This window comes from Cynoglossus semilaevis, chromosome 10 (genome assembly GCF_000523025.1).
Source record: "Cynoglossus semilaevis isolate Cse_v1.0 chromosome 10, Cse_v1.0, whole genome shotgun sequence".
NCBI lineage: Eukaryota > Metazoa > Chordata > Actinopteri > Pleuronectiformes > Cynoglossidae > Cynoglossus > Cynoglossus semilaevis.
The window spans coordinates 483,462-498,911 of record NC_024316.1 but is presented as its reverse complement, the minus strand read 5'-3'; the positions used below and the strand labels follow the sequence as shown (position 1 = coordinate 498,911).

At 39.5% G+C, this 15,450-nt stretch overlaps 1 protein-coding gene across 1 annotated transcript in view; it reads right to left on the bottom strand.

Annotated features, from left to right (window-relative positions):
* Positions 1 to 15,450, bottom strand: part of slc6a8 (solute carrier family 6 member 8) — a 34,574-nt gene that overhangs the window by 9,383 nt on the left and 9,741 nt on the right. Inside the window, exons 3-12 of the mRNA XM_025059581.1 lie at positions 13,983 to 14,250; positions 13,496 to 13,628; positions 9,241 to 9,375; positions 8,283 to 8,386; positions 8,068 to 8,192; positions 6,075 to 6,187; positions 5,433 to 5,570; positions 5,071 to 5,173; positions 4,439 to 4,539; positions 4,182 to 4,352 (exon numbers count right to left, since the gene is read on the bottom strand). Of these exons, the coding sequence (XP_024915349.1) occupies positions 4,182 to 4,352; positions 4,439 to 4,539; positions 5,071 to 5,173; positions 5,433 to 5,570; positions 6,075 to 6,187; positions 8,068 to 8,192; positions 8,283 to 8,386; positions 9,241 to 9,375; positions 13,496 to 13,628; positions 13,983 to 14,250 (1,391 nt within the window). The remainder of the gene's footprint in view (positions 1 to 4,181; positions 4,353 to 4,438; positions 4,540 to 5,070; positions 5,174 to 5,432; positions 5,571 to 6,074; positions 6,188 to 8,067; positions 8,193 to 8,282; positions 8,387 to 9,240; positions 9,376 to 13,495; positions 13,629 to 13,982; positions 14,251 to 15,450) is intronic.

The window sequence follows — 15,450 nt, the reverse complement described above, 5'->3', positions numbered from 1 at the left end:
GCCCTTCAAGAGAAACCGTATTGATGACGTGGCCCCCCGGTGAGTTTGACACCCCTGCTGTTGTAAACAAAAAGGTTTAAACCATTTTGGCAATGTTTTAGTCCGAGTTAATTATCTAAAAATTATTTATAGCAAATATTTATGTATTTATGTCCTAAAAGGCATTTTAACCTAATTTTCATTTTAGCGTGCCTTCAATTTTTCTGTGGATTAAAAAACACTGCAGGGGAGTTTAAAACATTTTTTTTAACAATTATAAAAAAAAGTTGCCATTTTCCTGAGGGGAAATTAATAAATGTATCTGAAATCATACAATGCTTTTTTTTTTTTTTTTTTTTTCTTGATCCGATACTATCAAGTTAAAGACAACTGCAGAATAAAATAAAACAAACCATTTGGACAATGTAAATATTACAGTGGTAAATTTAGATCTAATTTTTGGTGCAATCATTTTAATTGTACTATTTTTATATAAGAACTTGAGAAAAAAAATGCAGTAATATTCAGTTTTTAATTAGTCTAATTTATGACTTTAATTAACAGTAACTTCTGATTAAAGGTACCTGCTCGCATCATGCGCCTTGTAAAAATATTGTAATGGTTTTAATGACATCTCGTGTATGTTGCTAATATATATTTTTCCTAAAATGAGAGGTGATCAGAGCTTAACGGCAATTGAAGAACATATACGCAAAACCATTGACTGTAAATAATAAAAGGACATTGTCATCTGGCTGCAAAAAGTCACAGGGATTTCTATAGTAAGTTTTTTTTTTAATGACATGAACATTTTTATAAGATGTTTTTTTGTTCTTGGTCTTTGTTCAATAGATTGCGTTGTCAGTAAAAGCCAAGCTTCTAAATGGAAAAAAACAAACAAACAAACATTTAGAAGAACAAAGGTCACAAAGAGTCGCCAATGAATGATTGACAACTCGAACTAAAAGTAATGTAAACTTAGGGTATCATCTGCATAGAAATGTGTTATGAAGTATGTCTATTCTAAAAGTTGTTCTAGGCCTAAATCAAAATTCGAAACCTATTAATTGTGGAAAATGATAGTGGGTGTTATTCTGTATGATTTAATGAAGGGAAGTGTTTATACTAAAAAAAAGTAAAAATCACATTCTGTCGAAAAAGCCTGGTTACAAATAACTTTTCATGATCATGTTCATTTAAATGAAATCTGTTATAAGAAAGGTCATTGGTCTCTTCGGGCTTTTTCAAAAAAAAAAAAAAAAAAAAGTGTAAATTTCAATGAGCATTTCTATCGGGGGAAAAAAAAAAAAAAAAAAAAAAAAAAAAAAAAAAAGGAACACAAAGCAGCCATGAACAACGGCAAACCTTCTCCTGCTCTATGTCAAAGTCTTCACCATAACAGCCCTTCAACGTAGTCTCGGTGTAAAAGACACAAACAACAAAACAAGCTAAAACCTTCGAAAAAGTAAAACTCTTTTTTTTTTAAAAAAAAAAAAAACACTTTTTATCACTTGATGAAAAACTTGCCCTTTTTACTTTTACTGCATTACTCCAACGTCTCACTCGCAAAAACAAAAACCCACCGAAATAAAAGCCCCGCCCCACGCTGCCTGTTAAGGCTAAATGCTCAGATGCTAACACCTCACTGCAACAATGAATCGTTCAAGACACCCCCCCCCGGCTGGGAGCGTTGACAAAAAAAACGATTGCATGAAGGCAGAAAGAACTCGGGTCATGAGGTAGCGTGGAGTTGATGGAGTTTCACGATTGTTGACTAAAAGCCAACAATCAAGAATAGCTGTCTCTATCATCATTATCATATTTACAAACTGCATCAAATATCTACCAAACACGGAAAAGAAAAAAAGAAAGAAAAAAATCGATGAAAAATATTAATCTGTTCAAAGTTTGTCTCTGCGCAAAAAAATAAATCTCTGATCGCTTTACAAAAGAAAACAAAGTGCAGCAGCCATGTGCAAATGACATCATCGTACATTCTATTTATGACGGCTTCTTACAACAGTAGACGCCGCGCCTTGCAGCTCTCTAGTTGGCGTACAAAAAAAAAAAAAAATGGCCGGAGAAGTAATATACCACTACCGATGATATTCCGGTAATGAAATACCTAAAGATTAGTAAAATAATTTTCCATAGATAGTACAAAATATTGTTAAAATGATTCTCTAAAAGCCTCTGATGATAAGTTTAATGGAAGCAAGAAAAAAAAAATGGTGTTAAAAAAAAAGTTAAATAATTGCGATTTAATAATTCTACTTCCTAATGACACTTGCTTGACCATATAAACTCAGGAGACATTAAGACATTGACAAAAAAAAAAAAAGGCAAGAGTCCTCCTGCTCCCTTCTGGCCACTAGGTGGTGTTTATGCACTGGACTAGTGGACACAGAAGACCATAACTTGATGATAAACAAGTATCACTAATTATTTCTGATTAGTTCTTTAAGTAAGTCAGGAAACGTGTTTTGTAACTTGATGATAAACAAGTATCACTAAATATTTCTGATTAGTTCTTTCTCATCGCATAAGTAAGTCAGGAAACGTGTTTTAGGTGAAAGTGGCGCCATCTGACGCCACAGTGACATTTGGAGTTTGGCACTTATTTGCGATACGAAAGGGGGCTAAGCCAATGAGACTTCAGTGTCCTAACGGTACCTGAGAACTTTTACCCCGGTAATTTTTTTTATTGGGACTTTAGCACCTCTCTAGTGGCAGCCGATTTGTGAAGCCAGAAAACGGGAAACAATAACTGGGGTGTGAGATTATTATTAATCTACACCGGTGGTTCTCAAACTGTGGTACGCATACCACCGGTGGTACGCTATTTTCACATTTACCTTTTCAATTGAATAAATCTGAAATTTAAACATAAACGTCGTTCTATAAACGTCTCTCCTGTGTGTTGGAAGCTAACGGGGAAGGCCTGTTGGTCATTGGTCATCTCAGGTGGTCGTACAGAGTATGGAAAAAGTTTGAGAACCACCGATCGACACACCATTTCAGAGTCACAAGAAGTGCTGGTGAACGTTAGCCGAGGAGGACGGCAACATTGAGTCTAGATTTCTTCTTGTTAGAAGAGCGTTTTTTTTTTTTTTAACACCGATGTTGTTAAAATGCTTACTCAGCGTAACCTAATTCTGCTTCGGTCTGTATTGTTGTTGATTTCAACTCAATATAGACATCGACTGTTTAGACCAGGTGTGGGCAAACGTTTTGACTCGCGGGCCACAGTTGTCCTGAAATTTGACAGGTCAGGAGCAGACAGACGGGGCGTTCTTGTGAACTAAGCTAAATTATATACGTAAAAGTCATGCATAACGGGTCAAATGCTAAAGATGTCTACGCCATCTATTGGGGAACCCTAGGGTATTGCAGGCAAAAGGAAGAAGGAGATTTATCATTTGGAAAAGTTTGGCGGGGCCAGATTAAAAAGCTGAACGGGCCGCATCCGGGCCCCCGGGCCTTAGTTTGCCCATGCCGGGTCTAGACCTGCATTTTTTTTCCCCCTGTTAATTTCGATTTTCGAGGAGGATATTTTAAGTTTGATGTCGATGCTTATTTAAAACCGTAAAGTCCAACGAGACAAATGTGAGTTGTAAATCTGAGCTATACAAATAAATGAACACTGCAGCGACGATACATTCGAGTTCACCAAGCTAAGCTCCACCCTGTGGAAGAAATGAAGTGATATTGGACGGAACTAGGACAAAAATAGCTTTTGGACATGACCTGTATTAACATCTGTATCAGGATCACAGGGTAAAGCCTTTTCCTATGATTTGGGCTTTGAGCCCGAACAGGAAGTAGATGTTAGCATTATTTTTTTTTTTTATGAATTTGGTTTTGATCAAACGATAGGGTCAATGACGGTCATTTAAACCGGAGACCTTTGTTCTCGGATCCCTGCTTATCGTGAACTTCTCTCCGAGCGGTGTTGGAGTTATTAGACACACAAAAAAAAAGCTTCTTTTTTTTAACTGTTTAAATCCATCTCTACATGATGGTCTCAGAGATGATGACTCTGCCGTCGTCACCACCGGAAACAAGAGGAGTGGCCATGTACTCCAGGTCTGTAATGTAACACCCACAAACAAACACACAAAAATTTATATGGATGAAATAAGGATTTAAAAAAAAAAAAAAAAACGGGTGTTAAACAGCAACAACGGTCGCTCATCTCTGACCTCTTTGAAGGTTCCCTTCGCCCTGCAGAGTCTGTAGAGGAAACTGACCGGGATGCAGAGCATGGAGGACAGAGCCAGGCACCAGCCAATCACCTCGCCCCACCACGGGTACACGTATTCATTGTTATAGGTCAGGGGTTTGTAGTTGATCAGGTGAAACAAAAAGATGCCCTGCAACGGGGAACAGGGAAGCGTGTCAGTCGCACAACATTGTTATCCTTTCGGTTACTGTTAGTGGCGTTGTTATCGACTCTCACCATACACACACACGGGGTCACAAACAGCCAGCACCACTTGATCCAGAAAAAGGGACGATAACCAATCATACGGGCGATGTCGTCCATGAAGCGGTCGGCACCTGTGATTGGTCAGAGAGGGAAAAAAAAAAAAAAGGAACACCTCGGTGTCACTTTCACCTTTTCAGGAAGTCTTTTACTGCGCTATATTTATTTTTATTGCCATTTTTTATAATGCCATTTTATGACTAAACCTGTCGTAAAAGTCTCCGCACACAGACCGACTAACTGTGACTGGGTCAAGATGCAGACCGAGACTCAAATCAGACTCTCTGGAATTCTCTGCAATTCAAACAAACCACAGCTACAGCGTTCTTGACTTAAAATATTTGGACGATCAACACGATTTGAGATCCCAAAAGCATTTTTGGAAAAGAATTACAGGAAATCAATGGTTTTGTTGTGTAAGAAAAATACTGAATAATGTTGCCTTATGATGGAGGAGAGTACGTAGACTCATTTTTTTTTTTTTTTTTAAATAAAACCTGTCGTTCTGATTTAATGCTTATCACGTGATCATTACAACTCTGACCTTCAGACATGGTCTTATCATGTTACACTGAGTGTGTGTATATGTGTATATATATATTTACCATAGACCCAAGCCACCACCACACATTCCCAAAACGCCTGCCACAGCAGAGTCATTCCACTGGCCGAGTAGTAATCGAACAGTTGGAAGACGTACATCCCTCCCTGTGGACAGACAGACAGACGCAAACAGACACGAGAGAGAAAAAAAAAAAATTGGCAAAACAACAAATATGAGTAAATGAATCGTAAAGGCACGCCAGTATGGGAGTGAATGATGAAGTAAAAAAAATTTTTTTTTTTTTTTTTTTAAATCTCCACAAAGTATGTTTCAAAAGAGCATATAAAACTTTTTTTCGAAATAAAGTTAAAGTCAACATTTTAACCCCAACCAGGAAACTGGATTAGAACTGGATTCAGTCACCTCTGTCACCATGGAGAGATCAATGATACAGCACAAGGAGCAGCAGATTGCCACGGCAATTTCACGCTTGTAACGGTGCTGGTATTTCCCTGGAAACAGGTCCAGAATTCCGGTGACAAATCCTTCAACACCCACAAACTGCAAGCAGTCAAACAGACAGACAGTTAAGGACAGTTAATAGTTACCTCAACGGTAGCTAAACATTACGTGACCATTATCTGAAAAGCAATAGCGTAGCATGAAATCTAAAAAAAAAAAAAATGGCACCTTGTTATAGCCCCGGTGGTTCTCAATTCTTTTCTGTCATGCCTCCCCCTTTTGGCGAATTGGCAAATTGAAATACTATTGATATCGATTGATACTGATAACATGTATATATTTTTTTTTATCTGTACAAACCACTGCATGAGTTGCTGCCACCTAGTGACTGGAGGCTTGTTAGCATTCAAGCATTACAGCAGTGGTACACGCCTCCCCTGGGAGCTCACGAGGACGCGTATTACAGCAGTGGTACACGCCTCCCCTGAGAGCTCACTGCGTCCCCCAGGGGGGGCCCCGCCCCACTATTTGAGAAGCACTGTTAGAGCCCAACCCTAGACAGTGCAGTAAAAGCAAAGGATGACACCAAAAGGCTTTGTTCACCTGACTGTCGAGGCCCAGCAGCAGCAGCATGAAGAAGAAGAGAGCCGCCCACAGTGGCGACACGGGCAACAGAGTGACCGCCTTTGGATACGCTATGAAAGCCAGACCTGGACCTGGAACGAAGGAGACCAGAGAGTGTGTTTATAGATATAAAGTAGTAGAGTTAAACGACAAATTGCGAAAATGTACTTTGAAACTTAGGGCAGAGGCCCAACTAAAATTATAGTTTTGGCAAGATAGCAACGTATTTAGTTAAATATAAGCTTGTAAAAACAGATTGAATAACTTGGAAATGGCTCTGGGTAAAGTGATACAGATCAACGTGAGCTAAATATAATAAAAAAAAAAGTCCTCGTCCTGCAGGACTCAGTGAAAAGTTAGCAGCAGTAGACCAGTGGCTCGTGTTCTTTTATTTCGAATAACATTGCAAAAGGGAGGTTATTTTTCATTCTTTTTCATTTCATTTTTTCAATCTCACTCCTGCCAACTGACCAAAGTTGCTCGGTGCTTCCAAAAAAAAAAAAAAAAAAAAAAAAAAAAAAAAGTTAAGGATGCGTTTTTGTGGGGTTGGGGTTGCAAAAAATTTTCTTATGAACCAATATGGGCCAAAATTTAAAAACTGGAACTAGGATTAAAAACTTTAAGTCGCGAGCCAAACTCAATATTTATTGAAAAATTGACTGGAAATGTGCATGTTTTCCCTTCTCTCAAAATATGTAATATGGAAACAAACCTTTGTTTTGCATAAAAATTCAATCTGGAACAGTCAATGCTTAGTATTATAAATAAAATTTAAAAAAAATTGTAATATGTCTCTCTCTGTCTCTATCTCTAACCTTTCAAGTTCCTTTTTAATGTAAATCGTTTTTCACAGGTCAACAAAAGAACAACCCAAAATATGTCGTGCTGTAGTATAGTGCGCATATCACTAATACTACAAATCCCACCAATATACAGTGGCTTCAAAATGGCGGGCCAACTCTAATATATACATTTGATATGATCTCGTGGGCCAAATATTTGGCCGTGGGCCTGAGTTTGCCGTCTGTGCTCTATGGAATTTGTGACTGGTTTCTGAACATCCATTTCAGCAGTAAGGGTGTCTTACAGTGTGAACACATTCCAGGACATAAGGTGATGTGGATCTAATAATCTGGGCCTGGGTCAAGTGGTTTAAGTTTTTTTTTTTCTCTCCTCTGGCGTCTCCTTTATCCCGCTGCAGCGGCTCTGCTGAAATAATCCTGACCGCAGAGTCAAAGCTACAGTGTTTCCTTCTGTGGATGCTCTAAATTTAACCGTGCCATGTACTTGACTGATATAAATAAACACACAAATGTGTGCAATCTGGATCAGCGCGCTAAGCCACGCCTCTTTGTGGCACGCTGCATTCATTTGCCACGTGGAAAGGACGGGACGGGACGGGACTGTTTCATGTGTTCCTGCAGGACTGACGTAACGATCACCGACAGAAACGATCTAAAGCAAGGCATGGGCAAACTAAGGCCCGCGGGCCCGGCTGCGGCCCGTTCAGCTTTTTAATCCGGCCCCGCCAAACTTTTCCAAATAATAAATATGCTTCCTTTTGCCTGCAATACCCAGGGTTCCCCAATAGATGGCGTAGACATCTTTAGCATTTTACCCATTATGCATGACTTTTACGTATAATTTATTTTAGTTCTCAAGAACGCTCCGTCTGGAAGCCTGTCAAATTTCAGGACAATTTCAGGACATGGCAGCTGGAGGGCTCAAACCTGAAACCTTCCGGACCCAAGTCCGCTTCCTTAACCACTAAGCCACCACTGGCCCCTAGTAATAAGATGCATCTAGAAAATCACAATGTCATGGATGCATTGTTGATGCAAACATTTAGACCGCATGCAGCTCCTCAACCTAAATGTCCACATCAGTCAGCATTCTGCCACTGATGACATCCTCTGACCATTGACATCTGTTGATTTGACCAAAAGTAATGGCATGAAAACATTAGATTTACCTGACTCAGCCACCAGGGAAATGTCCACTCCCTGCTCGGCAGCCATGAAGCCCAGAATGGAAAAGACGACAAAACCAGCAAAGAAACTGGTTCCACTGTTTATTGCAGCAAGAATAAATGCATCCCTGTCAGAGTAGAGACAAAAAACAAGCACACATTTATGGGCAGTTTAACTTTTAAACAGACAAAATCTGTGATTTATGCTTCTGTTGTACTTGTGACAGTCGTTGTTGAAGCGGTTGTAGCTGCCCAGAGCCGTCAGAGCGCCAAGGCCGATGGCGTAGGAGAAGAAAATCTGTGTTCCCGCATCGATCCACACCTGCAGTTCAGGACAAAAAGTGAAGGGTAAGCACGTAGCGTTAAAATCCAGCTTATAATAGCCAAATGATAGATACCGTAATTTCCGGAGTATAAACCGCTACTTTTTTTTTCACACGCTTTGAACCCTGCGGCTTAAACAATGATGCGGCTAATTTATGGATTTTTACGGGCTAACGAGGTTTATACCGCTAGCGATCAGTGACTTTTCTGGTAGGCTACTGTATGTTATGCTAGTAGCGTATGTCTGTCTGTGAATGGCTGTGAGCGTATATGTACATAGGACGCATATGAGAGAAAGAACGGTAGTTTATGTTCTGTTGTGGTCGGTGTGGCTGATAATAAAGACCCCAACTTCACTGTTTCTGTTTACCTCTGCTGCGGACAAGTACAAAGTGAAGGGAGTTAGCCCTGGGAGCTAACGTTAGCTTCAGCTCTGGAGCAGATCACTAAGTCTCCCCTGTGCATTCCAACTACGGTCGGGGCATGCAAGCAGGAAAGAGCTAACGTGTAGCTAGCCGTGTTACAGACACAGTTTGGGGAAAAAAGCATCTATTTAATTAAAAATGGAAAAAAAAAAATCTGGACACCTGCGGCTTATAGGGAGGTATATATATATTTTTCCTTCACCCAATAGTCCGGATATTACGGTACTACTAAAATTTACCATCTTGATTATAAGTTGGTTGAGAGAGCAAGTTGTTACTCAATGGCAAAAAGAAGTCATGAAATTATAGGCAGTAAATAGAAATATATGGGATATTTTCAAGTGTAGAAGAGAACTGAGAGATTGGTCTAAAAAGTCCAGAGCAAGGTTGGTGGACAACACATACGACCAAATGAACACAAACTGACCTGAGCCTCGCCCAGTTTGGACCAATCAGGGCTGATGTAGTACATTATACCATCATAGGCTCCAGGAAGAGTGACACCTCGCACCAGGAGGATGATCAAAACCAAGGAGGGAAAGATGGCCGTGAAATAGACGATCTGAAACAAACACCCACGCAAAGAAGCAATCACTTGGTTTTTTACCCAATTTCCTACTTACACAAAACAAACACATACTCTCCGGAAATAGCAAAGCATCCCGTCATAAATGTATCTAACTGCAATAATGCTAAGATATGGTGAAAGAATGTTGTTTTGTTCCAGTTCTGTCCTCTCTCTCTCTCACACACACCCGGTGACCCTGGTCTCCCCCTTCCCTCTGTTCTTTGCCATAATAATAACCTTGAGGTTTGAGTTTCAGATTTTTAGTTTTCACTGTGCCCAAAGCACAGCAGCAGCTTAGAAAGGAGGAGGAGGAGGAGGAGGAGGAGGAGGACAGCATGGGGGTCATTGAGAAATAAACACACACATACACTCACGCTGAGAGAGGAAAGGGAGAGAGAACGAGAGGTAAAAAGAGAGAGAGGAATGTGCTTTTTCAGCACCACGGAAAGTTAGGGTTAGGGTTAGCATATCAAAGCGCTAACCGTAGGACTGTAGAAACAAAAAAGCTTCAAGCTGTTAAAGATAATATATCATTAATGAACTAAATAATGTGATATGAGCTTAGGTTTTCCAATTTATTCAGATTTGGACTTTTTTATTTATATTACTTATATTTATATCTAGTGGCGCTTTGGCCCAGAGGCAATGTCTCTGTCATTGGTGTGGAACCCCAGGGTTCACCTCCTGGGCAAGTTCAAATCCCGGTTAGGGCGGTTGGTACCTTCCAGTGGACTCACCACCTGCAGGAAGGTTTAGGGGGGTTGGTATGGTGCAATGTGATTTGGGTGGAGACTGCTGCCCCCGTGACCCGGTAACGGATAAGTGGATGAAAATGGATGGATGGATGGATGGATGGATGGATATTTATATCTATTTTTTAACCTAAAACCTGTAGACTACTCCTTCTCCTCCACAAAAGCCTATAGGGGGGAATTAACAATGATGCTTAAAAACAAAACAAAACAAAAAAAAAAAACAAAAACAAAAAAAACAAAAAAAAACTGACTTGCTTTCTACTGCTGCCCCGTCGTCATGGATGCCCAGGATGAAAATCTCAACAAAGGTTGTTTAAATTTTGAAAGGTAGCTGACTTCACCGACTATATTGTAAGAGATTCATATTACAAATGTAATTGTCAATATGATGTTTTAATATAAATGTTCCATCCATCCATCCATCCATTTTCAGCCGCTTATCCATTACCGGGTCGCGGGGGCAGCAGTCTCCACCCAAATCACACTGCACCGTACCAACCCCCCCTGAACCTTCCTGTGGTTGGTGAGTCCACTGGAAGGTACCAACCGCCCTAACTTGCCCAGGAGGTGAACCCTGGGGTTCCACACCACTGACAGAGACATTGCCTCTGGGCCAAAGCGCCACTAATATAAATGTTCTGTATTATATATGTAATATAACATCATAGTTTTAGCCTGCTGCTGCTGATTAATAACACACACATGCTGGTGTGTGGTGGTGTTGCTTCTTTGAAATCCCGGCTCTGGCTTATTTAATCAGATTGTTATTAATGATTAAATCCATTCGTGTGTTTGTGTTTGTGTTTGTGTGCGTACGTGCCGGTGCGCACGTGTGTGTGTGTGTGTTTGTCCGTTTACTGAAATGTCTGACTCAAGGGTCACTCAGGAAATAAAGCTGAAATAAATCACTTCTGAATGGAACGCCACGTGTGCGTTGCGTACGTGTGTGTGTGTATCTGAGTCACTCCGGTGCAGTCCAGTGCTGTCGTCTTGACCAATCAAACGCTGCCACCTCCCTGTCTGTTGTTATAGTAACTGCCAGCTATGTGACCCAGGAGTCCCAGATTTAATAGTGCATTTACAGGTTTAAAGGAACACTTCAACAGTGGCATGTTAATAAATTATATATATATATATAGAGAGAGAGAGAGAGAGAGAGTTAAAAAAACAATTGGGAAAAGCCATTATTGATTAACACAAACTATTCATATTTGAAAATAAAATGTAAATATGTATATATATATATATACATATTTACATTTTATTTTCAAATATGAATAGTTTGTGTTAATCAATAATGGCTTTTCCCAATTGTTTTTTTAACTCTCTCTCTCTCTCTCTCTCTATATATATATATATAATTTATTAACATGCCACTGTTGAAGTGTTCCTTTAAACCTGTAAATGCACTATTAAATCTGGGACTCCTGGGTCACATAGCTGGCAGTTACTATTATATATATATATGTATATATATATATATATATTTACATTTTATTTTCAAATATGAATAGTTTGTGTTAATCAATAATGGCTTTTCCCAATTGTTTTTTTTTTTTAACAATTTCATATAGACCTTTTTTTATGAAGGAATCAAAATTCCTTATTTAATATGATGTCATTGTTTTACAGGTTGTTGATCATTTAATGATTAATAATAAATCATAATTAAGCCGTTTGTCCATTAATAGTGACAGGATTGGAGTTACATTTACACTACAGTGTGAACACCTTGACATTATAAAGATTAATACCCCTGCTGAAAGGAAAAAAGGGTGGGGAGTAAGTAAGTAAAGGGTTCCTTTTCTTCATACAATTACTTGGAAACTCTTTTATATCAGATCATTCACATAAGCAGAAGTCAGTTTCCTGGGTCTGCCGGGTCTGAAAGTTCAACATTATGTCAATAGCAGGCAGATGACTAAGTTCCTACCAGGCCTGACATAGAGGTCGCTGACTAACGCTGACTGACACTGACACTGACACTGACTAAGACTAGACAATTGACACTGTCTGACCTAAACAAAGTAACACCGACAGGGCTGACCGACACTCACTGACTGACTGATGGACGGACTCTATCCAGTTGGTTAGTTGATTGACTGACTGACTGACTTTCAGACTCTGTCTGAGAGTATTTTTTTTTTAGCTCTAAACCACGTGTCAAACTCAAGGCCTGGGGTCCAAGGCCTGGGGATTCTAGGACACAGACCGATGCCAATGATTGACTGACACCACCACTGACGGCTAATGACTGACTGACTAACACTAACTTAGACAGGAGACTTAGACTTGGAGAGGAGAGCTGAGTACAAAATCCCATTAATGGTAACATGACAGTGACTGACTGCATAATTGTAATTAAATTTAATGTCAAAGTCCAATAATCCATTTGTTACCCACCACTTATTTCTTTGCAGTCTGGTCAATACAGTCCAGACTTGGCTCTGATTGGCTGACACTAACAAATAAAACAGGTTTTTTTATAGTGATTTTTTTTAATCAGTATTTTGCTAAGTCTACCTTTGTGTTACTGTGAAAATGCATTTGACTCCTACGTCCACTCCCGACTGTGTCCGCTTTGACGTCTTCTAACTCTTTTTTTACCCCGTTTTAACCTGCGGGAGTCACAGCGTTTAAAATTGTTCATTGTACACTGTTTTAAAATATATTTATATGATTAAAGTCTTTAAGCTGTCAGCTGGACAGACAGCGATGCCTGTGGTTCATGGTCATCCTCGTCTCATCTGTCCCTGGCTTTGAGGTAAGCTAACAATTAGCACCTTTTCTGTTGTGCACATTTTACTGCTAATATATATAGTTAATAATAAAGTTTTTACATTTAAGAAAACCTTAAATTCTTTGATTGCCTTAATGAATCTGTCATGTAAAGCCAAACTTGTGTCACGGTCCCAGGTTGATCACGTCAGATGTACTGAAGATTTAACTAACGTTTAACATTTGGTTTCAGTGTAAGTTACAACCATGGTTTCTCTAGAGAAAACACACACACACACACACACAGTTTGAACAGTGTCATGCCGAGATGCTGTTGTCTTAGGAAGAATAGGATCCCGAATGAAAAGGTAACAAAACACAGAGTCAATGTGTATTCTGGCTTCACTTAACCCTAGAGATGACATCACATCCTTTTCATTTTTCCAGTGAAAATATTTGCTGAAATCAGAGCTGCTCGAACTAACTTTTCCCTTCCGATCTGAATCTATTAAGTTGTATTCGAAGGCAGGGCACAACTCCAAAGACAATAAAATGCATCGATAGATAAATAGATAGATAGATAGATAAATGTACACCATCATATTTAGTAAAAACATTCAAAATAAAGGGCGGCTTTTTACCTTCCCGGTGGATTTGACTCCTTTCCACACACAGAAATAAACCAACAGCCAGACAGCGATTAAACACAATAACATCTCCCACTTTATGTGCCCAGGTTCATCCAGACCTGAGGTGATGCTTAGGACCTTGTTCCTGTACAGAAACAAAAAAACGACTCCGTCAGCACAAGAGCGCACCATTAAGACAACATCCAAAATAACACCGTTTCAAATCAACACAGCACTACATCAAACAGGGCCCATGTTACATAACAGCACCTGAGCATGTTGGACCCTGTGGACAGTGTTAGTGTTTTGTTGTTGTTTTTTTTTGACATTTGCTGTTGTTGGTTAAAGCGTTAAGTGCAATATCAGGATTTGTGTTTGTTGTGTTGACCCGTTTTAACAGGTGTTAGCCAGGTGTTGCCAAATGTCAGTGAGCATTTTCTAGGATTCAGCAGTATCAGTTAGCTAGTTTTTTCGGACCATTGATAGAGACAGAACTTACTCCCAGAATTCAACGATTGGTGATTGAGCCTTGGCCAGCTCTGCGCAGGTCATGTTGCCTGATATGGTGACATTAGCAAGGCTGCCGTTTTTACAGTCTTCAGGATGGAAGCTCTCAATGCAGTTGGGCGTGTTCCATTCGTTATCACAGGTGGACCATGGGAGGATGGGGTTAAAGGATTTAATAAGGTAGTAAAGACCCCAGGCCAGGACCATGATGTAGTAGGTGTTACAGAAGAACACAATGACCATGGAGGCGTAACCCAGACCTAAAGAGTAGAGTAAGGTTAAAGTATTCATTTAAACTTGGTTTTGACTTTGTTTCCTGGGAAATCAATTGTTTCCCATCTGTTGGCGGACCTGGTCCAAAAATTGCACATCTAAGTGCATACATTTATGATCAAATATGTTTAAACAACACATACAAAAAAAGACTTCACTTCACTGACCCAGTGCAAAGAAAAACAACCTTGTTCTAAGTGTGAAGATCCTGTCAGAAAAACCTTTACAGCTGTTAAAGATTATGGTTATAAAGGTCACATGTTCATGTAAAAATCCAGCTGATAATATGTGTATTTTTGAACCTTAGCAGCTTTATTACCTTGGAAACATGATACACATATTCAGGAGCGAGGACAAGATGTAATTGATCGTTTCAGCCTTTCATACCTGATCTAGTACTAGTACTACATACTGATTGAAAAACAGAGCAAATTTGTTCATTTAGGGCAGAGCAAATGTTTTAAAAGTACAAATACATTTAAATAGGATTAAACGAGAAAATATTGAGCCACCCACGACTTTGACAACAGTAAAAACAAAAATTTAAAAAAAATTAAATTAAAAAACAAAAGTACAGTGGAACCTCGAGAGCGTCTCGACATACCAGTAGCTATTCCTAGAAGACTTCGAGGAATTTTTTTGCTTCGTAAGTAAAGACTCGAGATACGAGCACGCTTACAGACGCCGACGCTAGGTAGCCGAGCACTCGGAGCAGCCTCCTCGCGCCGCCTCACTCGTTCACTTCCTGTTCGTCGACGTCCGTACGCATCTCCCGTGAGTCTTCCGTATTGTGTTTGCGTTATCTACGTGATTTACACTCTATTTTGAGTATTATTCTTCATATTTTATAAGTAAAAAATATATATACGTGAGCTAAGTTAATGTAAGTTACGTAGTGTAAGTGTAAGGCACACTACGGAATCAAGTGTCTACGTACGGTTCTCAATTCTCTTCCTCCGCACATGCCGCCATTAGCCGCTACTGCGTCGTCTGTCTCGAAGGTAAGAACTCATAATTTAAACCACATTTTATTTCATATCACAGGAATGCATATATACTATAATTGTTTTGTGTGTGTATATCTCTATAGCAATTAAAATCCTGTTTTTTCCATTGTTATTAGCACTAAAAGGGGAGTTTTTTAGAGGGCCGGAACGGATTACATTTTTTTTTCCCCCTGTTATTTC